We start from the raw sequence: 27,969 nt of genomic DNA on the forward strand, positions 1-27,969 counted from the left end.
GGTGTGATTTCCAAGGCTGTGGTGCTAGGCAGAGTATTGTGTGCAGGATGTGCGTCCTGCGCAAGCTAACTCAAATGGCTGGACGTGTGCTTTTACAGCATTGCTGCACAATTAAATGGAAGTGTCTGTTCTGTTCTTTGCAAATGCTTAATGGTAAAGTCATCTATTAAATGAGCAGAAGCTTTACTACGGGGTTGAGCTGGAATCAAGATCAGATTCTCGAAAAAAATATTAAAACTCAGAAAAAATCATAAATCATAATGTTGCTCACTTATTATACATCTACATACATCCCCACCCTGTACGTGTATGCTCATCCTCTAGAAAGCTAATCATAGTGAAGAAAGCGGCCAACAGCCCAGCTAGGGAGGGTTTTCATGGGAACTTATATCCCTTCAGTCTATGCTCAGTAGTGGGTCACCTGATAAATACCAGGCTGTATATTCCCACTGATTACTGCGATTACTGTAGCACCTAAGCTTTATGCATCCACACCTGAGCTTTATGCATCCACTCAAACCCAGGGCTGTCCAGCACAGATAATCTTCTGCTTGTGAACATGCTACTGAGCCAGACTTGCTGGTAGAGAATTTTAAGCACGTTTGAGGACATTGCATTATATACATCTTGAGCTGAGGGGACTGCACAAGGGGAAATGTCTATTGGATCTTGACACAGCTCTGCGTTCTCCTCCTTTTCCAATTAAACTTGCTGTCATTTCCTCACATTTCTAGCAGCACACTTGCTTGCTGTTTTGGTAAGGCATTACAAGTTAATTACCCATGTAGTCATGATCTCATTATTGCTGACAGTGCCTCTAACATGTGAGATCAGAGCAGAAATGTTTTCACATAAATGATGTAGCTTTTGCTGAAATGTTAACATTTATGCTGTCAGCCAGATTTTACTGATTTTTCAAACAAGAACTTATTTTTGCCCTTATACTGTTAAGCTACACTATCTTGCAGGCCTTAATTGATTAAAAAATTAGTAGTCAGCTTTGCTTGTAGACTAGAATTGTAACATTCTGCTCACCATAAACTGAATGCAGCCTTGTGCCCAAGGCCTGAGAGGTATGTACTGCATAAAACCCCCTTTGCCCTCCACTCTCCCTCGAGGGGCCCGTGAGGTGGCATTTAAGTGGTATAGTAAGCATAATGCCCTTAGAATGGAGTTTGGTTTGAGGGCAAGCACCATTTTGACTGCACTGCGACCTGCAGCCACGGCCTCTGGATGTGGGCAGGGCAGGCCCTGGGGCCACCCGCCACCCCCAGGACCCAAACGTGGCAAAGGAACACGGGGTTTGGCTGGCTTCGGGGAAGGGAACAACTTGTGAAACGTGCCCTGACCCATGGCTGGGAGGCAGACGGCTCGCACACGGCAGCTTTCCCTCAGCCAGCGGCCAGGGCTGCCAGCGGCCCCAACCCACGGGCGCAGGAAAATGGCGGCTGCCCCATCCCTGAGGTAATGCTCCTGCTCCCTCCCGCAGGGCTGTGCCTTGCGCGCCCCGCCCGCCGCTCTGCACGTTGGTAACTGCTTGTCTTACAAAAATCACCACCTGCAGCGCGGCCGGGGACTGTACGCGCCCGTCGCACAGAGCTGCCCTCCCGCCCTCGCCCTTCGTTTACTGTCATCGCAGCGCGGCGACCGCCGACCGCCGGCCCCGCCTTGGCTCTGCCCGCCCCGCCCTGGCCCCCACTCCGGGCGACGCCCGCCAATGGGTCGGCGCGCTGCCCGTGACGCGCCTCGCCGGGCCCGCCCCCTCGGTGGGTGCGCGCGGCGCCTTTAAGGCTCGGAGGTTTCTGTTTTGCTCCGTGGCCGCCGCCATGGAGCCGCAGCCCGACAGCCTGGAGGGGTGGGTGGCCGTGCGCGACACCGCCTTCACCGAGCCCCGGCCGCCGCGGCTGCGCTTCCTCGTGGGCTGGAACGGCGTGGAGGCCGCGTTCGCCGTGACCTGCCACGGCCGGGCGGAGGCGGCGGCGCAGGCCCCACAGAGCTGGGCCGGCCTCTTCTCGGCGCCGGCCCTGCGCGGTGTCCACCGGCAGCTGGCGGCCGTCTGCCCGCGGCTGGAGCCCGCCTTCCCCGCGCTGCCGCCCGCCCTGCCCGGCGCCGCTGCCGGCGGCGGGCTGTGGGCCGTGCTGTTCCCCGGCGGCGCGGCGCCGAGCGAGGCCGAGGTGCAGGAGCTGTGCCGGCAGCTGGAGCTCTACCTGGGCTGGGCCCTGGAGCTCTGCGGCGGCCGCGTCGTGCTGGACGCCCTCTTCGCCGCCGACCGCCGCCACGACGACGAGTACTTCGAGAGCCTGCAGGAGCTCCGCGGGAGGGCCCTGCGCGGCCACCTGGCCCGGGCCAAGGAGGCCCTGCGGCGGGTACGGGCCCGGGCGGGGGGCTGAGGGGCCGCGGCTGGGCTGGCCCTGCTGAGGGGCCGGGGGCGCCTCTTGTCTGAGGGGAGCAGCGGCCCGAGGGGCGCCGGTGCTGCACCCCCGCTCTCCCCGCCGGCGGGCCGAGCTCCCCGCGGGGTGGGGGCACCGTCAGCCGGCCGTGCCGCCGCACGGCTCGCCCGTGTGCCCGCCTGGGCCTCGGCGCCTCCTGCCCGCCCGAGGGCTGCGTGCCGGGGCTGGCGGCCTCTGCGAGAGCCTCAGCCCTTGGGCTGGACTCGCACCTGGGTAATGCGAGCAAGGGTGGCCGAGTCACTAATGTCACCTTGCTTCTGGTGCTGTGCAGTGTTCGGATTTGTGCTTACACAAAACACTTTTGATTGGGAACTGCCAAGTCAACTCTTGAGTGTCATCGGGTTTTGTGTGTTAAGTGGGGAACACGCTGGTTCCAGGTGGGCGGTCAGTATAAGGCATTGGGGCACTTGCTTAAGTTCTAAGTGCTCCTACAAAAACACGGCTAAAAATATCCCGTAGTGTTGTGCAATGGGTGGAATGGTAACCGAAAGGGAGTCATGCGCTGATTTTCTAACCTGTGACGCTCTCAGACTGCTTGTTTGCAGTAATACCTATAACTGGGAGATTCTCAGTCAGTTTTTTTATTAAAACCAAACTTAGCCATGGACCTATGCCAAGTAAGTGTTTTGCAGTCAGTGAAATTGTGGGGTTTTAAGTGTCAAATTCTGGCCTAATGATTGTATGAACTAATGATGTTAGCTCTTTCTCCCTTTAGTACCAGCTTGCTGTAGATGTGTTCCTGGATTTTTTTTTTCCTCTTGTAGCAAGCATGAATTCAAAGGATGGTATAGAGTAACATGGTTGCAATTAGGATATCAGTATGCTAAAACAAGAATTTCAGACACTTGGAGCTCACCAGTGTGTTGCTGCTGTAATTTTCCTGCAGTATCCATTTGCAGCCTGTTTCCTGGCTCAGTAAGCTGAAAGATATTTTATAAAAATGATCATGCTTTGGAACATGTTAAGACAGTTGGCCTTAGCCTTTTGTTTCCTAGTTCAGTGTTTAACACCTGTATCATTACTGTGTCAGAAAGACACTTTAAAAAGTCAACTTGAGTTTACATGAACTTCATATACAGTGTTGTATTCAAAAGCTACAGCTTCTGTCACTGGCTATAACAGTTCATGGCCCAGGTAGAAATACATTCTAGCCACCATGTTCTTGTGCAAGCAGCACAAACATGTACAGCTGTGTGGCAGTTCAAGGTTTGGCGGCCAGGTATAACTGGTACCAGATGTGGCTAACCATGCTGGAGAGTGGTGTTGTATTTGCAAGCCCAACAGGGACATAAATTCATTATATTGCAGTCTATACCAAGTTATGCAAGATTCAAGAAATACAACCTACCTCTTCTGGCACTAAACTAGCCTTCAGTATCAGGGCGTTCTTCCTCCCTTTTTACATCCATGTTGTTCTCAAATATTTCATCCTCTGGGCCAGGAGATTAATTTTGAAGAATGCAGAAGATACTGGTAAAAGATGGAGGAGGTTGGTATTGCGTAAATACTTCTGTGTGTGTGTGTTCAAGGGAAAAAAACCTAAGGGCCATACTGTTACAACAATAGAAGTCAGTTGGGCTAATGGTGAACCAGAATTCTATGAAGACTATCAGACTGTGTAAAAGAAAGGATTTTAATTTAAAACAGACAAAATGTTGCCACACTTCTCCTCTCTCCCCTCCCACCCCCAAAAAAACCAAAAAACCAAAAACAACCAAAACCAAAAAAACAGCCCCAAACAAACCCAAAATGCCAAACCCTTGTGGTTAATTGTCTCATGAGCTGATTTCAGATTTTCATTAATGCTTCCCCTTTACTCACTATAAATGTCCTTCAGGAGCAGCATGACCCTCACTAGTTTATTTGAGTGTGGGAACCAGAAAGTGAACCATTGTTTCTATTTGGCTTTGTTAGCAAGGGGGAAAAAAATCAGACAAACTGCTGCAGGTGGGCCCTAGGACTGTGTCTGAGCTACCACGAGCTCCTGGGGAACTCTAGAGGCTGCAGGACTTCTGGGATTATCAGAAATGCTGCAGTTCAGATTGTCTTGTTCCCCTGTCCTGCCTGTGCCAGGTCTGGAGGCAGGATGGGTGGGAAATGCCTGTGATGTGACTTCTGCAGATTTTTCCCTGGCGAAATGCCTCCATGGCTGGAAGCTTTGTTCCTGCTGTTTTACCCAGACTCAGCTGGCAAGAGCAAAGGTGATGGTTTGATTTCAGTGCTTTTCAGCTGCAATGCAATCAAGCTTGTTTCTAATGTTTTTTCTCATTCTAGCACCAAACACCCCCTATTCCCTTCCCTCCTTACAGAGCTGTAGAGCAAACCCTGTCCTGCCAGCACGGTCTGTATTTCTCAGTGGAATTTAGCTGTGTTCTCTCAGCTGGCTCACTCTGTCCTGGCACATAGTGTGCACCATGGTCTCTGCTAGCTGCTGTCAAAGAAAAATCTTGGAAGCTTTGATTGGTGCCAGTAAACAAATGCAGCTGAGGGGAAGTTTCCAACTTTGTATTTTGTCATAGAAGCAAATAAAGACCTTAAATTAAGGAATAATATATAGAAAGGCGGTTGTTTCATGGAAGAATTACAAGTTACAAAGTGTAATATTACTAGAATTGAGATTAGAATAAACTATTATAAATTATACTAACGTTAAAGGAGTTTAACTGCAGGGTATATCAGGAGTAGAAATATGTTTCTGAATTATTATTTTTACATGGCAGTCATTTTTCTATGCCTGAAGTCAGAAATTCTGGATCCAGAAGCTCATTTCATATTAGTAGGCATTTAGTAATCGTGGAAGCAATGTAAGAGCTAGTTTAAGAGTACTTTACTTGTCCTTCTAGTACACAGAGTTCCCCAGTTTCCCATTTGTGTTTATAAAAAGCAGCCACCAAGTCATCAGCACAGAGCTATTAGAATTTCTGTGATGGAAGCCTTAGGCATGGTACTCCTTGCAGTCTCCCAATGCAATACTCAGCAGTTAGTGCTTTTAACAATGTGGTGTCGAAGGTATTTGCAGTTAGAGGGCTGCTGAGTGCCTGGTGCACACCTACTGTGTCGTGGGAAGTCTTGCCTGGTCACTGAATGACAGATGTCGGGTCCTTTCCACCAAAGCTCATCGGCAGTTGGCACACGAGTACAAAGCACCTAAGTCTGATGTACCTTTTATCCCACTAGGTTCTTCAGCAGCATAAAAATGCTGACACAATGGTGGCTTTGATGAAGGTTTACGAAGAAGAAGACGAAGTTTATCAGGATTTGGTCACCATGGCAACACAATTCTACCAGTATTTGCTGCAACCCTTCAGAGATATGCGAGAGCTGGCAACACTGTACAAACTGGAAATCCTGGTAGGTCTGCCTTTACAAAGTGAAAGACCAAGTTATATAGTAAGGCATCAGCTGCTCTTGGTGCAGTTAAGACTCGAGTCACTTAACATTCCCTACTTCTGCCTGAAGTACATTGTTTTCCCCCTGCCAAGCCGTGAAATGTGACTGACAGATTGAAAATTAGGGCAGAACCGCTTGGAGGATCTTGGAGTCCATGGTATTGGCTTGAATAGCGCTGCAGGTGTCTTCACACCAATGTCCCACTTCCTTCTGTTTTGAGGAATTAAAAGGAGCACATTCCCAGGCTCCACCTCTCTGGGATTTACTCTGATAGGCTGAATTTACAGAAATCTAAGTAGCCTTCACGATGCCACTTCCAGTGGGATTAGTTGTGGCATTGAGAATGCCATGCCCCAGCAACGCTGGTGTACCAGATCAGCTCTGTTGTGATGGTAGAACAGAAGGCAGAGGAGACCTTACCACACAAAGCAGTTTTCTATTGATGCTACAACCCGCTAGAAGTACACATTAAAACATGTCAGTTGTCAGTGAGTTCATTTAATGTTATGTGCATCTTAAACTGGAAGCATGTATTAAAGGTTACAATGCCCCTGGAAAAGGCAGCCATCATCTATTTGGATTTCTCCTTAAATACCCTGTTAAAATGAAAGCGAGCTGTTAATGTTCTTGAAAAAATCAGAGCAGTTTTAAGTTTAGACTAAGGTTTTTGGATACTGAAGGTCTAAGTCTGTGAAGGTAAAATATATAGTACACTGTACTGACAAAGTGAAAGTCAGAATGGATGAAACATGTTTCTGTATAAAAAAAAAAACAAACACCCTTAAGGGATATTTAGGCTTATTTGAAGTCTAATGCTTTAAAAGAATAATTCAGTACTAGTCTTGTACCCATGTATGTTTTGTGGACTTGAACATACTCTCTTATGTTTCCTTTCTGAATCCTTGTTCCTGTGTGTAGGAACTGCCAAACTGGAGAGCCTGACAGTGCAATGTGCTGTCAACACGTGGGGAAAAATAGAAGAGAACATTGCACATAGAAGAGTGGGTTTGAGTTACTTTTAGTAACAGCTAAAGCCACTTGAGCTGGACATGATTTTAAAAATTATAGTCTAAAAATATTTTAAGAAATAAATTAATCCAAAGTTAAGTGTGGAGTCATGATTGGGAAACAAAGGTTCTGAGTTAGCCTAGAGAATGAGGAACAAGGCAATACATAGGCATGAGTAAGTGATTCACTTTGTGACAGGTGAGGGGAAGGTCACGTTTGCACCGTGCTCTGAAATGTCTCTCAGTATAGCATAATGCAGGCTGCACCACTGTGGTAGCCAGGTGGTAACTGAGAATTCTGTCTCCTCGCAGAAATCTTTGCAGTATGATAATTTGGGTCCTAAAAGAGTTGCAGCTTTGCAGAAAGATGCTGAAGAATGGACTAAGCGAGCTGAGAATGCCGTGTGCTCCATTCAGGATATCACTATGAACTACTTTAAGGAAACTGCAAAGGCTCTGGCAGGTAATCAGAATGATTTATGCAAAAGGTTGTGTAAATACTTGACTTGGCAGACTGAGAGCTCTTACCACCTTTGCTGGTCTCTCTGCAGACTCTGTAGTTAGGATGAAGGTCCAGATTAAGGAAGAACCATTTTATTCACTTAAGATGTGTATCTTTTAACCAGTTTGGTTTACAACTTGCATTTGGCTTGCACAAAAACATTATCAAGGCCTGAAACTTATGGCTGCGAACCTCTGAACAAAAACCGTGCATGCTTTTAACGCTTGATATGCAAGCCTCAAGGATTTCAGCATGTTAACTGAGTAGATTGCTGTGTAACTGTTAAGACATGTTTCCATGGTGCAGTGAAGTGTTTTACTTATGTGTATAAATTATAAATTCAACCTTTTAGTCTTGTAATTTCTAAAGAAGCATCAGAAATAGTTTAACGACATCAGTATTTTTAGTACTCTGGCTATAGTAGAAACACATTGCATTTCTCATATCTTATTGCAATGTTTTAATCTGCAGCAATGCACAAACAGATGGAACAAGACCAGGAAAGATTTGGTAAAGCCACCTGGGCATCAGCTTTGCCACGACTAGAAAACCTGAAATGTATGTTAGCTAAAGAAACCCTTCAGCATCTGAGGGCAAGAGAATTGTGCCTGAAACAGAAGAGAGCTGGCATTCAAAAAACTGTAAGACCTTGCAAAGCCTCCTTTTCTGTCACTGTTTTGTGAAGGGCTGATCAAAACCTGTAGAAGTGGTCATGGGAGTAGACTTTCAAAGTCTTTGGCTATGAAACAGCTTCGGTTTTCAGCAAGATTTTAAGTTGTGGAAAGATAGATGTCTCTGGTTCTTAAAGTTGCTTTTGCTCATGTGAGGACACTTAGCAAAGGTTGAGATACATGCTTTTAAGTTCAGGTGTCATGTTCACATTTATGATATTAACCTTTGAAATTGTTAGTTTTAGAGAGATAAAGACCAGATACTATTTTCAGAGGACACTGCACAATAAAGATACTTCTTTAACTTTAATCTTCTGATATTCTTGATTTGATGCCATCTGACTGCTGCTAGGAGTACCTGGTACTTATTTTCCAGTAGTGTACTGCACCATATATAATTGTTTTTAGGAGTGGTATTATTTGTGCAAATGATGATGAAGTCTTTCTTCATAGACTTCAGGTAAAATTCCACTTGTAAGTTAATAAGGTGCTCTGCTTTTCTGAGTTTCTGCTCCAAAGCATTTCTGATGTTCTGTTGTTTCCATACCAAAGCACCTAAGCAGCTGCTGGTTAGACCAGGCTCCGTACAGGTATTTGTGCATCCATGCATGTTCCATGTGTGCATATCTTGTTATTAATGCTTTTTATTTTTTGTTTGGGGCTACACAGATGGAGAACCTCAGTGAACAAGAAGAGAACTTAACTGTAGTGGAGGAGCTGGAAATACAGTATTATGAAACACAGCTGGAATTATATAATGCACAGCTTGAAGTATTGAAACATGAAGAGATGCTGCTTATTGTACAGTTGGCCACTTTAAGGAGACAGATCAAAGGTAAGAATAAACAAATATTGAAAGACATCTTCAAAACAGAGGAGTGATATAGCCTGCTCTGTTTTCACTTTAAAAAAAAAAAGGGGGGGGGGGATGATTATCACTGCTCAGGTCTCGAACGTAGAAAGTGTCATTGGAAAACATTGATGCCATGGGCCATGGCACCATCTGATATTTTGTCTTCTGACTAATTAGACACTAATTTGATAACACAAGTTTTAAAAGAAAGCCACACTGGTCAGTCATCTTGACTGCAGCTGTGATATGTGCATGCACTGGTTTAGCATATGGAATAACTTCGGCGATACTTAACTGCTCTCATAGTTACAAGATCTATGCATAGAAACTGGATATCATGACCTGCTGAAATGGGTTCTGAAATTCATCACAAATCTGTTGTAATTTAACATGTAGAAATTAAAAAATACATCCTGTAATGACAAAAAGAGGTGATTATAGCTAGATGGTACTTGAGTACTGCTGTATTCCAGTTTAAGTGTCTCTTCTTAACAAATTTATGACCAAATCAGGCACCAGTCTTGTTTACATTTATTTGTGCTTATGAATTCTCTATTATTATGTACACCATGAAGTAAACATTACTCATGTTTGTTGCGTAATTAAAATCTGGTAAATAGTAAAATAAGTCACCCAGCGTCGATCAGAACAGTCTTCAATTTTCCAGGAAAACTAGGTGGTGAAGGTAGGAGTTAAAGCACAGAGACACATTTGAAAGAGGAAGCTAAATAACAAATGCTAACAGCGTAAATTTGATCCTGCAAAGCACCCCTGTGAGTAACATGACATGTTTGCATAAGACTTTGAAGGACCAAGCTCAGCTCTGGAGCGTTACACTTTCTAATAACTAACTCACTGCCTTCAATGGCTTTTAAAATGTCATTAGTTCTTTAAATGTTTAAATAACTGTGGCAATTTTTGGTTTTTTAAAAAAATGCCAAATGCCTTTTTAGAGAAACAGGATGAAGTTGTTTACTATGATACATGTGAAAATCCTGAGGAGCTCAAGGTCATTGAACAGACAATGGGACAACATTACGCTAACTTGTCAGAAATGACGATGCTGAGGCAGAAGACTAAGCAGTTGGAGACAAAGCGTGGGACTGTCTGTGCGAGGAGAGCCTACCTCAGGAACAAAAAAGTAAATGCAGTCCTGGAGATATGCATTTTCTTTAGCTGATGTCTTGACTCACAAGGGGTGGACAGGAAACAGCTAGGGAAGCTTTGGGTGGAACATACAAGAAGATACGTGACTTGGTACCAAGGTCTCCAAAGAGAAAGAGGGGCAATGTGATTTTAAGCCAGCTTTATGCTCCACTGTGTGGTGCAAGTGCCTCTCTAGCTTATTAAGAGCACAAACTTACATGGGTGACCCAGGAGGTATTCCTCTATCAGCTAAACCTTACTAGAGCACTGCTGTGGCCAGCTGGAGCTTTGCCCTGGTAGCGTTTAACACAGCAGCTGTAGTTCAGGAGGAAACCTGGCCTGCAGTGAAGGAAGCTGCAGGAACAGAACAACCCACACAGTGATACTTTACCTTTGAATGGGAGGGAGGGGGAAATGTAACTCCTGCAATTCTCTCTCCAGCCTTTCAGTTCTGTGCAAAGGGCAGCTTTTTCCTGTTTCCCATTTAGAGCAGAACACTAGGAAGACACAGGTGAGATCACAGTAGTCTCTCATGAATCTTCCCAGTGAGCTGAGCTTACCTTACACCTGTACAGTCCTGCTGGGGCAGAGAGCAGAGTTTAAGCTGCAGTCTGTCTGGCCTTTTACCCCTTGCTATCCCGGACAAAATGGGAGCGACATTGGAAACGTTTTGTGAGATGTTGTTGTCTTTTGCTTGCAACTGCTTCCTCGTCAGACACTTCTTTTGCTTCTGATTTCATTCACTTAATTGCTGTTTCTGGGTTATGTAACACTAAAGCCAAATGCCAGGTGATTTGCAAATGCTTACCCAGCCATGTGGATAATTCCCCTCTGTACAGTGACAAATAGCGACTCCCAGTGAAAATATTGAAGCCTGCAGCTTCTCTGTCGCATTTGCTACTAATAGAAGGTAACCCTGTTAGCATTCATTGTGCTTCTCATGCTTTTGCTTCCCTGACTTTTGTACCTGGGAGCCATGGCAGATGAGGGAAGGAGGGGAAAGTAGCCTTGTGTTTTTGTAATGCCCTGCTAGCTTCCCTGTTGCCTTCTTCCTCATGTCTTTGTACCCCTTCCCTTCAACCAGTACCTCGGTGAAAGTTCTTCAGAGCTTGTTTCTGCCTGGGTTTTTTGACTTGGGTTTTTTTTTTTTTTTCTTTCTTCTTTGTTTTTTTGACCTAAGTGTAAGATAGAGTGATTGGTTCAGATCTGGGTATATTTCCTCTGCAGCACGAAAAACCCTATCACTTATTAGGAGAACAAAAGATCCCCTTGGTTTCGTCATGAAGGAGTCCTATGGACTTCACCTTCAGGGTCTCACATCTACCACTAGTTGAGACAGACAAGCACTCAGCCTCGGTTGTGGTTTAGTGGCTTGTACACAGGAATTATTGGCACAGATGATGCACAATAAATATGAACTTACCAAGGGTTGCATGAATTTTGCTGTTCTACTAGGATCAATGTGAAGCAAGCCATCGGCAGAGACTGCAACAGGCAGAAGAGAGCAAAAAACGCTTCCAGCAGCATCACAGCATACAGATAGTGAGTACTGAATAACAGCCTTGGAGAATCTGGCAGCTGCTTGTTTTCACACACTAAGGCTCAGTTACTTGTGTTTTAATACAGAAGAGAGACAAGCAAAAAGAAGAGGAGAAAAAGAAAAAAGCTTGGATAAGCCAGGAACGTCAGAAAACATTGGAGAGGCTGAAAACATTCAGGGAGGCAAGTACTGTGAACTACAGTAGTACTAAATGGTGGGAAAGCATGGTGTCAGAAAGTAGCCATAGCTCATGTGTGAGCATGGTCCAAATTGGAGACAACCATTTGGGTAGTCTAAAATGGGATTGTGTGTAATGAGTCAAGAGGATTGAATCTCTGAAGGATATAGTTTCCAGGTACAAGTGAGGAAATGGCTTTGAAAGAAATACCTTGGTATTCATTTAAATCTGTTCAGGGTTGAATTTTCTGCTTGAATGGGTGGGTGGGACTCTGTGGCTTTTTGTCTCTTTGGGGTTGATATTTTGGCCAGTCCAATGGAGGTGTGACCGCCTGCCTTCTGATTTGTTTTTCAGAAGCATCCAGCTCATGTTGTTCTGAAAACGTCTCATCCCCAGCCTCTCAGCCCCAAGTTGCCACGAAGCATCACTCAGCAGGCAGCAGTCCTGCCCCCTCCACCTTTGTCGAGAGCAAGGGCAGCTCCAGAGCAGCCAAAGAGCATACTGCTAGTAGAAGCCAAAGAATCAAAAGCTTTGCATCAGAATACCCCAGCAGATATCCCTGTTGAGATTTTTGTTACTGATGGTGACACACAGCAACAAAAGCACAGCGTGGAATCGATGGTCTCTCCATCCTTGCCACCACCACCGCCTCCTCCACCCCCTCCTCCTTTACCCCCTCCTCCCCCACCTCCTCCCTTACCTCTCCAGTTAAAGACACCATCAGCAACAGAGGATAAGCCACTTCCCCTTAGCTGTGATAGCCCCACAGAAAGTCCTGCACTGCACAAACAGGATGACTCATCCAGGTCTATAAATAATTACATAGGTAAGAAGGCTTACATCGACTGGTGTTTTTTTCTTAATTTCCTGTATTTTTCTGTTCTCCCTTCTCCTGGTTCTGGACAGGAATAGTGCAGGGTGCAGTCTTGCTCAAGAGAATGAAGCTTTTGGAAAGCTTATTCTAAGAAACCTCATAAAATAACCCTGGCCATAGCTTGGGATGTTAAATGAGTAACAATGATTTGTGTATCCTGTCTGATATACTTCACGTGGTCCTGATTCTTGGGTTGTATGACTCAGTGGTTTTTGGGAAGTGCTATCAGATGGGACAGGTCAATCTTTTAAGACATCTGAACTTGAATCTCTGCTGGAATTGTACATTTAGTAAATACAGCCTTACAAGTTAGTTTAAACCGTCCTTAGTCACAGCACTACTAGTTCTGTGGAGGTCTTAATTCAGGACCTGCATTTCTCATGGCAGTGAAGATCCCACTGTTGTAATAGGTAGGAAAGTGTCAGAAGAAATTCCAAGGAGAGGGTGTTTATTCATGTTGTTAGGTGAGAGGCAACTTTTACTGCCAGGTTTGTTCTTGGCACAATTTTGTGACTTTTGAACCAAATGTGGTATTTAGATGGAGGAATAATCACCTGTCCAGTCAGAAGACCACTGTGGGTAAATTTGTAGTTGTATTAAGGCTATGCTGCAGTGTTTATGATTTATGTACTACAGAGCTAGCAGTTGGGCTGCTTGCATTTGTAAGGTACGCACAGCCTGTGTCCACTTATAGTTTGCTTGGTTTCTAAATAAAGGTTTCTTAAAAGAATTTGTGCCGAATTCAACCAGGATTTGAAAGGCAGATGGATAGCTTTGGCCTACTAACATTCCTAGGGCAAAAATTCTGCTCTCTTAAACAGCTGCTTTGTTAGCAATATCATGCAGGTATAATTCAAGGCTGAATTCAGCAACTGAAACAGTAGTTTGGATGAGAATAGAGCTCAGCAGCCTCCCAAGGCTGCGTTGGTCACATCCTGCTATTTTTATCTCTAAAGCAAGCAGGTTTTTTAACTGCGTCAGGGGGACTGACCAAAGTTGGAAGGCAGCAGTTTTTTATTGTCGTTTTTCATAGTGGAGCTTAGGCTGGAATGAAGTATGTCTTTAAATGTGGTACATTACTATTCACAATAAATCTAAGCAGCCTTTGTATCCTCTCAGTTAAGAGGCAAACCACAAGCAGGAATACCAAGGGAAGTTCAGCATTTTCAGTTTTTCCAAGGTGTGGGGAAGTACAAGCAGCTGAAGGGCTGAGACACAGTCAAGTTACCATGAGAAACTACTATGCATCCAGTGGATCAGCATGCCGACTTCAGTCTGGGAGGTCCGTGGGATAACTCTACCACAGATACTCTTAAGAAGCTTTGATTTGCAACAGGAGTTGTCCACAGGGTAGTCTGACTGCTGCTGGTACAGCCTTGCTAGTAGCTAATATCTACTACCATTCACAGCCTAATACTGATGCGCTTTCATTATTTTGGGATAAGAAGAATATTTTGTTTTTATTGGAGAGATCTAGTTGGCTGCTTACACCTATTTCATGAAGAAAACCAGCATGTTAGTTGCTGTAATATTAATTGATAAAATACTGCCACAGGAACTTGAAACAGCTTCATAAACAGGTTGGTTTTAGTTACAGACAGACTACTCATGTCTTTTTACATGAAAAGCCAGGAGAGGTTCATATTCTGGTGTTGAAAATATTGTCTGTAATGGATTAACATAGTTTCCAGGAGAACTCGTTTTATAATTTGTTAGTCTGACTAGTCTTTTACCAGGCAGTCCATTTGATTAATAAACTTAAGACTTTCTTGCTTGAAGGCTTTCTGAGATGACTTGGTGGATCTTTGCTTGGTCCTTTCCTGGAACCTCTGTCTCTGAAGGTACCACAGGATTGAGCAGAATGTTACATTTTAAGTGCTTCATGTTAACCGGGTAACATTATGTGCACTGCACGTGGCAAAAATACCTGTAGCTGTGAGGTACAGATGGTCTGGACCTGTGGCTGTAGGAATCAACTGCTGTCCGGGGAAACTGCCTCCCTGTCTGACAGCCTGAAACAAGCAACAAAGAATCCTGCAGAAGGAGTAAAAAGCAAATAACAGTGTGTATCAAGAGGACTAGTGGAACCTCTCTGTGTGGTGTCCTTTATGATCTGAAGTTCAGAAACATATGCCTGAGATTTAAATCATGTTGTAAAATGGGAATTATTTTTTAAGTCCATACAGAAAAGATCTGCCTGCCTACCTGCTTAGGGCCTGATCTGGCTCCCACTGACTTCAGTGGTGCAGTTTCAAGCCCTTTCTACTCAAATCCTTTCATTTCTCTCTTGGCTGAGCAAAAATGCAATTGACAGTCTCAGCAGGCATCTGAGCAAGCTAGGAGGAATGGTAGATTGTTTCTAATACAGAATACAAGAGATTTTTTGGTTCAGTGAATTTTTTTTGAAAGCCCATAAAGTTGTAATGAAGAAGCAGCATCCTCTGTGTGTAATGTCTTAGAGCACAACCTCGTATAGTGTTGAAGAGGTGTTGGATTCTCAGTTCAAGACACAGAAGTTATAACTGCTTTTTAAAAGCAGTTCCAGAGCCTGGTGTTGCAGAAGCTTAAAAGAGTCTGTGCCAGAACAGACTATCCTTTTTCTTGTCTAGCAAAGGTGAAAGGAAGAACCCTGAACACTTTGCCTAGGGTTTTATACCTCTAAGGGTGGTTGTGGTGTTCTTTCTTCTGGTAACAATAGATTTATCTGTTGCAGGTTCCATGGATGAGGTTTTGGCTTCTCTAAAACGCAGTGAAGTTCATCTTCGCAAAGTGGAACAGCCAAATCCGTATGCCTCTGTAAAAGACAACATCCTCTCTGCCATAAGGCAAGGAGTTAAACTAAGAAAAGTGAATCGAGATACTGAGAAAGATGTCAGTAAAGGATCCACTAATGAGCTGGAGAGAAGCATTAAGGCAGTCATCCAGAGAATTAAGAAAGTGTCTGCTGATTCTGAAGAGGAGGAGAACAATGATCAGAATAACGGAGAATGGGACAGCTAACCAATTGAGAATAACAGACTTACTGACTCGAACAGACTGTGTGTCTCATTTTGCACGTTGAAGACTGTCCCTTTCAAAATGAAGGAACAGTGTGATTGTGTGTTCACATAGTCCAAAATGTCTTGTGAAGTAAAAAAATCCTGTTGATTTTCTGTAGGAGCTGCAGATTCTTACTGTTGCATAAGAAATCATATTCCAAATTATGCTTTTATTAATAAGGCATTTCTGGCTCAACCATGCAGAGTTTTCACCACATCTGAAGACAGCTAAAATGCTGGATTGAAACGGACATTATAGGTTGTTACTACACAGTAAGTAATGCTATCACAACAAAGTTTAAGGAGTGAAAAACTAACTGAAAATCTGTTTTGTCAGATAAAAGCAGAACCAAATCCATGGTGATAGAGGCAGACCAGAAAATTTTGCATAATCTGGAACGTCTCATTCCTACCTCCATTGTCCAGAAAATTCTTCAATGCTTTGCTTGTCTGATACAGCTTGCTCTTAAATACCTATGTGGGTACCTCCATATATCATTATTTTACGAAGTGTGTACTTATGAATGGGTTTCATAACGTTGATTGGGGAAATTAGGATCAAGTTTGAAGTAAGCACTGCAGTAGTAATTACCAAAAAGTTTACTTTTTAGCTGGAAGCTTAAATATAAAGAATTTTTAGATGCTAAATGTTTTTCATACATCTACATTTACTATGAACTTGGTATGAAAGAAAGAGCCAAAATATTTTATATGTTTTTTCCTGGGATCTAGCCCTGTAGTACAGAGCTGCTTTTTCCACTGAGAACATCAATACATGTTTTTTAGCTTTTAAGTTACCCGATAGCCTTATAAATGGCAGATATTTGCATTGTGCCTGGAACCTGACTATTTAAAAATTCAGCTATATTCATTTAGAGACACTTTCTATTTTGGGTAGATAGTGACAAAAATCATTCAAAGTTTCTTTTGGAGTTTATACTGACCCTTAATAAAAATGCATCCTGACAGAAGTGTATTCGGTGTGCTGTCGTTTTAGGGTACTGCTGTGAAGTAAGCATTACACCGTGGTACTATGGGGTTTTTTTTATAGCTGGTGACAGCCATGCAGCAACTGTGCTCTCTCACTAATGGCATATGTAAATGCCCTTATTTTCTCAAATATTTATGAATTGTAATTTGGTAACAAAATTGCAAATATGGTGCTTTAATTCCCTGTTTTACTATAGAGTAGCAGAAGTGTTTAATCAGCACAGTAGATATATATGCAGTGGGCTTTATGTGAGAAGCAGAAGCAGCAGCTGGGGGTTCATTTTTTACTGTTTCAGCACCTACTGCTATCTGGAAGTCAGAAAAACCTGTCCTTTTTTTTTTTTTTTTTTTTTTTGGTTCACTGCCATCAAACCAAGTGGAGACAACAGCAGCAGCACAGGTCAGTTCTTACTCAACACTTCCAACGTGATGCCTGCGGAGGGGAGCTGGTGGGCACGGTGCCACGTGCACCCACACCACCCTGCCCTGAGCCTGGCCTGGGTGCAGGGGCTGTGCTGCACTGGGGGGGCAGGGGCAGGTTTCTTGCACATTCAGCCTTCAGCACCCCAAATGCTGAATGCTGCCCATAGGCTGGAACTGAAGACAAAATCTGGTCCTTCAAGAGTGGTGATCCCATCCCCAAGGACGCCCTGGGCAGAGGAGGTGCTCGGTGGGCGGTGAGGAGAGCGGAGGGGGCTGGTGCTGGGGTAAGCTGTGCTCTTGCCTGCCGTGCCCTTTAGCAGCGCGGTTATTTAAAGCCGAGCAAAGGGCACAGGGGCTCGGCTGCCTTTCCTGGTGCCTCCTGCCAAATGGCGCTTCGGAGTCCAGGGCAGAGCCCTTTGCTGTTTCATCACTGTGGCTGCGTTCTCAGCTACAGCGCTAGGAAGTTAAATCCAGCAGTTTGAAGTATGCAGAGAATGTGACTTCCAATTTCTCCCACAAATCTTACTGCTTTTGTGTGTTTAACAACAGCAATTTTACTCACGAGAGGTCGAGTAACAGCAACACTGGACAGTGATTTCACCTACCTGGAGTTTTCTTTTGCAGCTGTGCCTGAAGCTCAGCTGGGGCCTCATCTCAGGTGTTAACAGAGCTCCACATCCCAGGCTGAAAAAAGTCCTTACCAGCTCGCCCAGACCCCAGCTGAACCCACCTGATTTTGGAAGCCTGCTTCATTGCTACAGCCTGCACGCCTGCTCTGTGGAAAATGTGCTGCAGTGATTTTCTGGTTGGTGTGGAATATTTCACCTCTCTCAGATATCCTCATCACCTGGTTCACTACCGAAACGGAAAGGCTGCTGCTCAGCAGAGATGTGCCCTCGTGGGAACAGGGCTCCCGGGATGCAGGGCAGCGCCTGGAGCCAGTGGCAGCGTCCTGGCTGTGGCCCCGGCTGCAGCGCCTGGCAAGAGGCAGCCACTGGAGCACCAGCGCTCCTGGACATCGGAAACATGACCAGGGAAAACGTCAGGAGCGCTGGCATTAACCTAAAGAAGAGAAAATGAAAGAGCAGGTTTCAAATACACAGGAGGCTGCTGCAAAGAGAAGGGGAGTAATTTGTTCTGCATGTTCACAGGGAGACGAGCGGCTTGAATTATAGCAGGAAGGATTCAGGGTCATGGTAGGAAAACCTTTCTAATGAACAGTGAGAGCAGAGAGGTGCAGGGACAGGTTGCCTGGAAGGTGGCGGAATTGCTGTCACTGGAAATCTTTAAAAGCAGGTGAGACAGCCCCCCAAGGTGCTGCTGGCATGGCTGGCACGCTGTGCTGCGGCAGGGAGAGGTTTACAGGCGAGCTGCTCACTGTACTGCCTTGGGGCTCGCTTTGCTCTGCAGGGGAAGCCACAGCTCCTTTTCTGAGAGAGGCCCAAATATAAGATGACTAAAAACCCCCTTACTGAATCACCCTCAGATCTTTCTTCTGGCTGTCCATGACCATGACCTGCCCTGTGCTGCTGGCACTGGGCTGCGGAGGGAACTGGGGTAGGGAATGGCCCTGGTGCCCCCTGGCTAATTTACCCCAGGCTGATGGGGCACCAAGAGATGCCGCCTGCAAGTGTCAGAGGGGAGATGCCTTAACCTGGGTTTGAGCTCAGGTGCCCTCCCGCCTCTGCACGCCCCAGCAGGTTCGGTGCAGCTGCTGGTGCCATGCGCTTGCAGCAGCGTGCAAAGGCTGATGGACAAAACAGGATAAACTGGAGCAGCGGGTTGGTTCCGTGATGACCAGCTCTACTAGACTGGATTAATATTAACCTGCAAAACTGCTGTGACAGCTTTTTGACTATAATACCCTTCTTAAAGTATCTCACCCTAGATTAGTAAATGAATGCCTCGGTGGGAATGGTCTGCCCTGACTGTCCAGCTGCAGAAATTGATTTATTTAAGCTGAAAAAAATGCAGTTGTCTGGCTTTAAAGAGTTAATAATGCATGGATTTGCTGGAAAGCCCAGTTATGAGGTAAAGAGACCAATTTCTATAAATCAGTATCACTGTGGCTTGTGATCTCCAGCTATATTGTGGGCAGTCCAGACAGCAGCTGCCGGTATTTTTAGGGAGGTTTAAAGTTAATGTATTCAAAGACTGCTGGGTCTGACTAAAATAATTTTGCTTTGAAATCCTGGCGCTTTGATCCCAGCAAGAGAGGAGCCGCGGCAGTGATACTGGTGTGTGGAGCGCTGTGGCTGCAGCTGGCAATGCCAGTGCAGCTATGGGTCTGCCAGCATTCCTGGTGATGTGCTGCTGGTCGGGACTTGGGAAGCTCCTCCACAACTGACCCCCCAGCTCAGCACACGGGGCTGACTCACGTGCTGGATACCCGCCTTTTTTTTTCCTGCAAAATGGTATTGAATCAAGCAAATCAAGTCTGAGTGTGAGCACCCTGCAGTGATCCTGACTGATCTTACAGGAGCTTGAGGAAGTACGTCGCTTCGCTTGGGCACATTCAGAGAGCCTCTTTGGATTAATTTAATGCTGTTTGGAAATTGGTGCTGATTTATATAATGTGCTTGCACAAAGATATCCTCCCCTCCCCTACAAGCTTCTCAGCAGCAGGCAACAACTCACCCCATCAGCAGGTTGTGGAGTTACTGCTGTTTGCACAAGGGACAAGGATGCCTGGTCCTCACCACCAGTGCATAGGAATTGCAGGGATTTCTAGCTAGAGCGAGCTATAAACGTACTGTGAAAGTACTTCACCTAATGTCAGATTGTGTTAAAAACTCCAAAGCCTATCGCCATCGAAAACTCTCGCTCATCTTTCTCCCTGGCTGTTTTCTGTGATGCACGTTTGGAAGAGGCTGGTGTGCCGTGTGAGCCATGCTGTGCCTGAATGCTACAGGCATCTGCTTTTCGCTGCCTTCCCATTTAACCCGAGAAAAAAATTCCACTAAATTTCTAGTTTTAGCAAAAAGGTCTTATAGGACCTTTCCTCCCCTCCCGCTCACAGCGGAGCCAGCCCAGGCTCTCTTGCGCAGGCAAGATGAAGAGCACCCATGGGAGCAGGCTGAACACCCAGCAGTGCCATGGCCACTGTGCAGCCACCACCAGCCTCCTGCCACCCATCGTGCCCCAGAAGCCACCTGTGTGACTATGGGGACTATTGAACATGGCTGTGCTTGAAGCGGTGCCCAGGAAGGTTTGCAGGGCAGACCCACAATCTGTCCTTCGATCACTTCCATCCCCTTTTCGCTCTTAAAAGATGCACAGATACACCAAGCTACCAGGAGCAAGAGGGACAAAGAGGATCTGTGCCAAGGCATTCATTAGGACTAACAAAAAGCTGGGAAATGGTTCCTTTTTTCAGTCCTCCTCTACAAAGAAGTTTGTAGATAAGAGTGTGCACCCTTTGAAGAAAATGAGATGTAAGGCTACGCATCCCCTCGTGTGAAAAGCGTGGGTTTAATTCCAGAACTTCCTGTTTGCATCTGAGCACACATCTGCACACTCCATGCCATAATAACGGGATATTGGTAGGAAAGAGGGACATGGTTTCAATTAAATCCGTGGCAGTGACGAAAGGTGAATGGCATTGAAGGCATCTTTTAATAAATGCCACAGCAAACCTTGGCAGCAAAAGCAGCTCAGAACAATATGTGAACAAATCCCTGGGGGAAACAGACACTCAAAACTGCTCCAGAACACAGCATTTTTTTCCTGGTGAAAAGGTATGTGATTTTCATTCTCAGCATGTCATGCTAAGCTGGAAGCAAGAAGCAGCACAATTAAATCTGCTCAGGTAGCAGTGACATTAACAGCTCAGCTGCTTGTGAAAATGCTTTGTAAAACAAGCCGTCTTTAGCAAGCCATTGCTGTTGCGGTGAGCTACAGACTGCTCGGAAAACATATTTAGCAAAACTATAGTTGCTTGTTTTCCAGTAGATCCCCTCTCCTGCCCCAGCTCCCCAGCAAGGCACTGAGGAGCGGGGTGCAAAGCAGCCTCGCTGGGCAGCTGGCTGCAGCTAAGCGGGGCTGTGGGGCTGCGGCTCGGGGGCAGCCCTGGACAAGGGTGTCCCAACAGAAAGGGGGCACAGGCACCCCCTGACCCGCAGCACCAACTGCGCTGCCCTGCTAGAAGCCAAGGGGCCAGCAGCCCAGGGAAATGCAGGACATGGCCCACAGGGAGGCTGGGTTTGCCCCCGCTTCAAAGAATCGGTTAATCGCTCCCAGTGTCATAAAGACATTTAGAGCTCCTGTCTATCCCAAGGCAATAGTCTAAATGCCACCCCATGGGTGCCTTTGCACAACCAAAAGGTATTTTTCTCTGAGATCCAGCAGCAGCCTCTGCTCCGCCCCCGGGTTCCATCCTCTTCTCACCAGGAAACGGTTGGAAGACGCCAGCAGCGCGCGATCTACGCATCTTGGCACGGTGGCAGTGGGCACTGCAGACGCTGGGGGTGAGGAAATGAATGTGTCCCACTCCCGGAGACATGCTGAAATCACTATTCACGAGCAAGTGAGTCACTGCCCTTCCCACAGTCTCTTCCAGTGAGGCAGAGTTGACAGTGAAACAGGATCAAGCGCCTACGCTTCCTGCAGCCTACATGGAGAGCCCTGCTCCGGCTCCTCCCTCCCCAGCCGGCAGGCCCGCTGCTTTGGAAGAGAAGTACTGAAAAGTGTGTGCATGAGCATATAGGCACACAGGGTGGTGAAGCAGAAGTGCATCTTCTCCGCTATGCCCAAAGGAGCACTTTGCATGTGGAAATGCTCCAGGAAGCATCTGCTGCTGGGAAAAGAACTGCACGCCAGGGAGATGCAGCCTGCGTGCGCCGCTCCTGTTCCCTCGAGCATTGCCCACCGGTGAGTGGTGCTGCCTGCTCCCTGAGGGCAGGGTCTCCCCATGCCGTAGCCGGTGGCAGAAATGGGGCTGGCTCTGTGGGCCAGCCTCCATCCCTGCAGGATGACTGCCAGCATCCCCATGGTGATGTGAATGGCAGCCTACAGGCATCGTTATAACTGTAATTAGCTTTAAATTAGGCAAGGAGACATCTGGACCAGAGGTGAAGCAGGCATCTAGAGACAGGCCGCGTTTTCCCTCAACACAGCTCTGCTGAGCCTGCCAGGCTCCGCTGCAGTCACCTGGCATGACCCAAAGGAGGCTTCGGGATGGAGCATGCAGGTACTACTCCATGTTTTGCACAAAATGAGCTGGTCTGCAAGACAAGGGGAGCCTGAATTAATGTGCTGAAACACTGTGCTTCTCGGTCCCCCTTTGCCCATCCCCAGCAGTGCTAGTGTTGGCTTTCAGATGTGTTTATCATGTGCGGAAACAAGGAGTTGTACATCAGTAATCCAGCTATGTCTTTACATTTCTTTTCCAGAGGAGCCAACTATGATCAGCAATGTTGGCTTATCCAGAAAGAATAAAAAACCCCAAATCCATTACAACAACCATATCTGAAGAAAATTGTCCAGAGTTTGTCAAAAACCTCTGCAGGCCAGAGGTTTCACCTCCTATTTCCAGTACTCAGCTAGGAGAGAGAAAAGCAGGGCAGCTGGAGCTGTGGGTTAGCAGGGGATGCTGCACCTTACCTTAGGGAGAGACCAGGACACAGGACCCTGGTCATCTTCCATCTGAACCAACAAGGCACACAACATGTTAAACCCAATGATTTAGAAGAGCTAGGCTGCAGTGTGATGCATGTGTGCCTCTTGGTTTTGGGGGTTTTTTGTGTTATTTTTTTTTTAAGCAGCGTTTCTGTGTCTCTCATTCTGGTCCTGAAGCTGTTTCCCTCCCACTGGAATGACTGTGCTGCTGACCATGGGACCTCCACAGCACACTGTAAGTGGAGAGTGAATCACTGCTGTTTCTCAGGTTTCAGAGACAGGAATTATCTTTATAAATGCACCTGACACTGCTGTAGATAAGCAGCACATTGTCTTTATTGAAAGGCATAAATACTTCATTTCTTTCCTGGGTTCTTTGTTCTTCAGGGAACGTTGGGATCCTGTTCTGTTTCATTCACATCCAGGCTAATGAACAGTACAAACCTGCATCCAGAGAAAAATGAAAGCCATGGCTAATGGTAGTGACAGAATAAATGGCAAAAGCCTAAAAGTAAATAGCTTTGAAAACAGGTACATTTCAGTGTGACATGATAGTGCCAAAAAAAAAAAAAAAAAGAAAAAAAAAAGCTTGCCTGTGCTGGTATTATTTATAATTCCCTGAACGTTTGAATTCCCTCCAGCCACTATACATTAAGCACAATCCAGGGCATATGCAACAAATCATAGTCAATGATGGAAAGTTGGGAGAAAAGCAAGAGGTCAATCTCTCTTGATCACAGCAGCCACAGATCTCTTTTTCATAGACTGCCAGTACTAATGAATGAAGAGGACATGAAAGGAAAACAAAAATACTCAAATCAACGTGCTTCATGTACCAATGGATGTATCTGCTCATATATTTGACTAATTAAATGCAAACCCTTGCCAGTAACTGTTGTTTGGGGTATTTAAGCCCTCATCAGACTGCAATATCCAGTCATGTGTGGTCACATGGTCCCAGAAAACTGCATGGGCTTTAGCTCCAGGATCCAGGATGCAAACCACTGCCACGTAGCAACCCACAGATACACGTGCTTATGAAGAGATGCAGTTGATGGTGGGGAACAGCAGGTCCCCAAAGCTGTGCGAGTGCAGGATCGATTCAGTAAAATCTGACTGCTGTGCCTGCACACTTGGGGCACCAGCCTTAAAGCCAGAAGCGCCCCATATTGGTGCACAAAAATGTATTATTTTGAACCCAAATTAAAGTCTGTAGTTTTCCATCTAGAGCTCATTTCATTTCAGACAGTGCTTTTGAGAAGGTCTAACAGTTCTGAAAAGTTACTGAAATATATTGAATTGCCAAGGAAAGTGTTAAGACCCAAAGGGAATTTCATAGCGCAGAGATCCATCTTCTTGAAAAATTCGCAGGCAGAGGTCAGAGTTAAGTACCACTCGGCTGTGATGATCTGTCAAACGCTCCCAGCAATGCATTATTGCAGTAAGATGGGAGATGTTTGCCTTACAAAGGTTAGCCCAGCTTTTAAAATTCACTAGGTCTGAGATCCTCACAGCCTGGGACAGCTCCATGGAGGCACCACACTGACGGGTGTTAAACGGTAAAATGGAAACTGGTGTTGCAGGTCACTGGTGCAGCCCTTGCAGAGCTGCTGTATGAGCCTTTGGATGGCCGGTTTTCGCGTTGCTTGCTGAAATCAAACCTGGCAGGGTATTTTTTTCCCACTTTCGAAGGATGGTTGGACTTTGGTCCAGTTGGTCCCATGGCCGAAGCAGGGCAGCACCACCACTACAGCCACTACAGGGCTGAGCTACATTCGTTGCCCGGCTTTACTTTTTCTATTTTTATTTTTTTTTTCCATTTTACTTTACTGATGCTGCTGTATTTTTGTATCTAACATATCCATTTCATTTCACAGGAGAAGGTTAGCCCATTATATATTAGGCTCACTGATGCTGCTGTTCTGCTTTGGTTGGCAATGCTGATTATGTAAAGGATATTTAATGTTGTAAATTATTTAAATTATTTACAAGCTTTTGGATACTTTTTACAAGATAAAAAGAAATACAAGATGAAAAGAAATAGAAGCAAATGCATACACGTTTCTGTATGTATCAGTGGATTTGTGCATAAATGCTCAAGTCTTCTAGGAAGTGGGGAGACAGTTGAGTAATGTATAATTAACACATCCTTTTTTCTTCCCTTGTTGGTGCAGACATGCCTTTAGATGAAAAGTGTGGAATATTAAAAGCATGTGGAGTGCGTGGGACAGAAAAATATTGAATTTTATGTAATTTCAGCCCCGTCACCAGTTACATGTGTTACAGAGGGAGCAAGCCTGTTCCTCCTCAGGGATCTCAGCCACTATAATGCTTCCATACAGGTCTCCCCCCATGGTGGCACGGCGGGATTTTTCCTCCAAAAGGAAGGAAATTAGGGCCCAGCTGCTTCTGTGCTGTTGAAGGAATATGAGCTAAGCAAAAGGAGAACTTAGAGAGTCATTCATCACTTAGGTGTCAAACATTGAACTTACTAAACCCATCTCACTTTAGCACCTATTTTCATCATACACCCCAAGGTCACACATTGCAGCTCAGTACCACACAGGCAGGTAAAATGCTATTTAGTGGGCAACTGCCAAGGCACAACCCCCCTGAGGAGGCTCCCCGAGCTTTCTGATACACATCCCATTGAACATGAAAACGAAGGGATCTCACAGACAGGCAGCAGCAGATTTCCCTGCTGGCAGCAGCGTGGCTCCGGGACCAGGCTGTTTCTTTGGGAAACGCTGGTCACCTGCCTTACGAACAGCCAGCGAGGCACAGCCCTTCCCACGGACCAGTGGCTTTCTCCTTGCTAAAAGTATTTCCTGGACTGAATAAGGCCATGAGCCTACAGAAGTGTCAAAGTGCTTGTACCGAGCAGGTACCTCCCCACGCTCACTGATAAATGGAAATCCAGACTGCAGGACCGCCAGCTCAGGAGGCTTGTTTCTGGTAACTGTAAGCGATGGGATGTACACACAGGTACTTCTATTATACTATGCTTTGTAATTATACCAATCCAAATAGATAAACGCTTTTTTTTTGCTGAGAATTAGAGGCCGTCACTTCCACTTGACTGGAGTACATACAAGCTGCTTTTATAACTACTGGTTATTTGGGGACTGCCAGAATTTGCTGAACCGCTTGTCAGCCCTATTGCTGGCTCCTGGTAGAAAAGCTCTGACGGAGGGTCAGGGGCAGACATGTCTCTCGCTCACCCCAAACCTGACATTTGCAGCCTCGTAGCCCAGAGTAACCAAGGGACAGTGAGCATCAGCCATTTAACAGTCTTCAAACCTTATTTCCATCAGGAAGCCTGGCTTGGTGCAAAGACAGCAAACCCTGCTTCTGCACAATGAGTATGACAGCGCTGAGAGCATCACTACGTACCGTCTGTAGATGGGACTTCAGCGTTATCCTCCACCAGGGATGTGCTGTTGGGAGTGGACAGTGTTGCTGGACCTTGGGAAACAGTCTCATCTGAGAGGGCTCTTAATAACTGCTATACGCTGATGCAGGAGATGACTGGTGTCAAAACATCTCTGATTTCAGCACACAGGGTTAATTCAGAGTCCTAGCTAGTTCCTCCAGAGAAAATACCAGCTCTAGCTGCCACCAGGGACTGCTACATCAGTTACAGGAATCACAAGAGGGTTTTTGGTCCAAAGCATCCCCCAAAACACCTTCTCCTAGCAACAGGCCTTTCTCAGTGTGCAGTAAGCCCAAAATTTCATGCTAAAGTATTTCGAGATACTATTTTTCCAGTTTAGTTATGTACGTACCTGCCACAATCCTGTACCCCTCTGGACGTGCTAACAGTATAAACTGAAGTAAGACAAACATTTCAAAGTTCCACCTCCTGAAAAAGAGTTTTTAAGATTTTCATCTAAGGCACTATACCACATGCATAGATCAAACCCACATTATTTTTATCAAAGCACAGCATTAAGTTCAGATTTGCAGCCACAAGGACGTTCGTTTTTCAAGGTCAATGAAGACAGCGAGACAAAGATTTTACTTAAACTATATATTTTTACATAAAACAACTTTATGTTACAATAAAATCAGATAAAAATCACAAAGTTATATAATAAGTTCATAAAGAAAAAAATCAAGTTTTCCTTTTATATATATAAAACCCAGCATTTACTGCTACTAGGAGTCTAAATGTTAACGTTGACTGTCTATGGTCAATTTGAGAAAAAAAAAAAACAAACAAAGAAGAGGAAAGTACTTTTTCACAGCAGACAAAATGACGAGGTCAGAGATGTTTTTACAATGATCCAACTGTAGTAAACACTTCAGTTTTCATTAAACCATATACTAAATATAACAAACCCAAATAAAAATATACATTTAGAGCACTGCAGTGTTTTCCCACAGTTGTATATCAACAAATTATCAGTCATTCACTAAACCTTACTTGAAACAGTAAAAACAGGGTGTATGTTTATCTTTAGTACTAAAATCTCATAATAATCTAAATATTTTGGTATAGCAGACCACACTAAAACACTCTCAGAACTTTCAACTACAAGGGATATATTCATGTTAAAACCGATGTGCTTTGTTTGTCATTCATGATGAGGTTTATAGAATATTATGTTCATGATCACTATTAGGCAATTAAACGAAAACATCTAAATGCTGCAAAATACTCTTTTTATTGAGCACAGCTCCCTCGTCACACACCCAAGTTAATCAATGTACTGCAAACTTAGAAGCTTAGTTCACAAATCTTATGTTATCAGTCTTTTTAGCTAGTATATGGCTAAAATAATTATTGCTGACCAGTGTTAAAAAAAAAAAAACAAACCAAACCCAACTCAAACAAAAACACAACAGCAGACAGATTTTTCTCAAGTGCCTTTCTTGCACTTACCATTATTATTAAGTAACTAAATGACCAGAAAGGAAAAAGAAATCTATTTCAAAACGTGCATATAAAATTTTTGGAGGTATAGGCACCTTCATCTGAAGACTGTGTGTTTAGGCTACCTTTAAAAAAAAGAAAAAGAAAAAGAAAAAAAAGAAGAGCCAAGACAGACCACAGTAGAAAATCAAACAGGTTGGACATCCCAATCCCCCAGGGATGCAAGCAAAGCCCTCCCGGCCAGGACCAGCTCTGCCCACAGCCTGCTGGAGAGCTCTTGTTTGGGAAGCACCTCTATCACGTTTATCCCTCACCTCCCGACTCTCTATTTGACCACAGGTGCCTTATCGTTTACCACAGAGAACGGTATTTAAGACACGCAAACTTCATGTAACTGTCAAATTTACATTCTATG

General features: G+C 45.2%; 1 protein-coding gene across 11 annotated transcripts; it reads left to right on the forward strand.

The window, feature by feature from the left end:
• The first annotated feature begins 1,761 nt into the window (after nucleotides 1-1,761).
• On the forward strand, nucleotides 1,762-27,715 carry WHAMM (WASP homolog associated with actin, golgi membranes and microtubules). Of its 11 annotated transcripts, XR_013929618.1 has the most exons (12): nucleotides 1,762-2,366; nucleotides 5,628-5,801; nucleotides 7,160-7,310; nucleotides 7,821-7,990; nucleotides 8,690-8,855; nucleotides 9,827-10,014; nucleotides 11,475-11,561; nucleotides 11,646-11,741; nucleotides 12,092-12,563; nucleotides 15,325-20,799; nucleotides 21,452-21,528; nucleotides 21,611-27,715. XR_013929618.1 is itself a non-coding variant. In XM_080396308.1 (10 exons), the coding sequence occupies exons 1-10, from the start codon at nucleotides 1,827-1,829 to the stop codon at nucleotides 15,609-15,611; spliced, it is 2,331 nt and encodes a 776-aa protein (XP_080252434.1). In that variant the 5' UTR covers nucleotides 1,762-1,826; the 3' UTR covers nucleotides 15,612-27,715. The 11 variants fall into 11 exon arrangements, 2 of the variants coding, with proteins under 2 accessions (XP_080252434.1, XP_080252435.1); XR_013929611.1 differs by having other exon boundaries at nucleotides 15,325-22,913; nucleotides 25,993-27,715; XR_013929612.1 differs by having other exon boundaries at nucleotides 15,325-21,931; nucleotides 22,098-27,715.
• Nucleotides 27,716-27,969: the final 254 nt, after the last annotated feature.

This window comes from Falco punctatus (assembly GCF_963210335.1).
Source record: "Falco punctatus genome assembly, chromosome: 7".
NCBI classification, from domain to species: Eukaryota; Metazoa; Chordata; class Aves; order Falconiformes; family Falconidae; genus Falco; species Falco punctatus.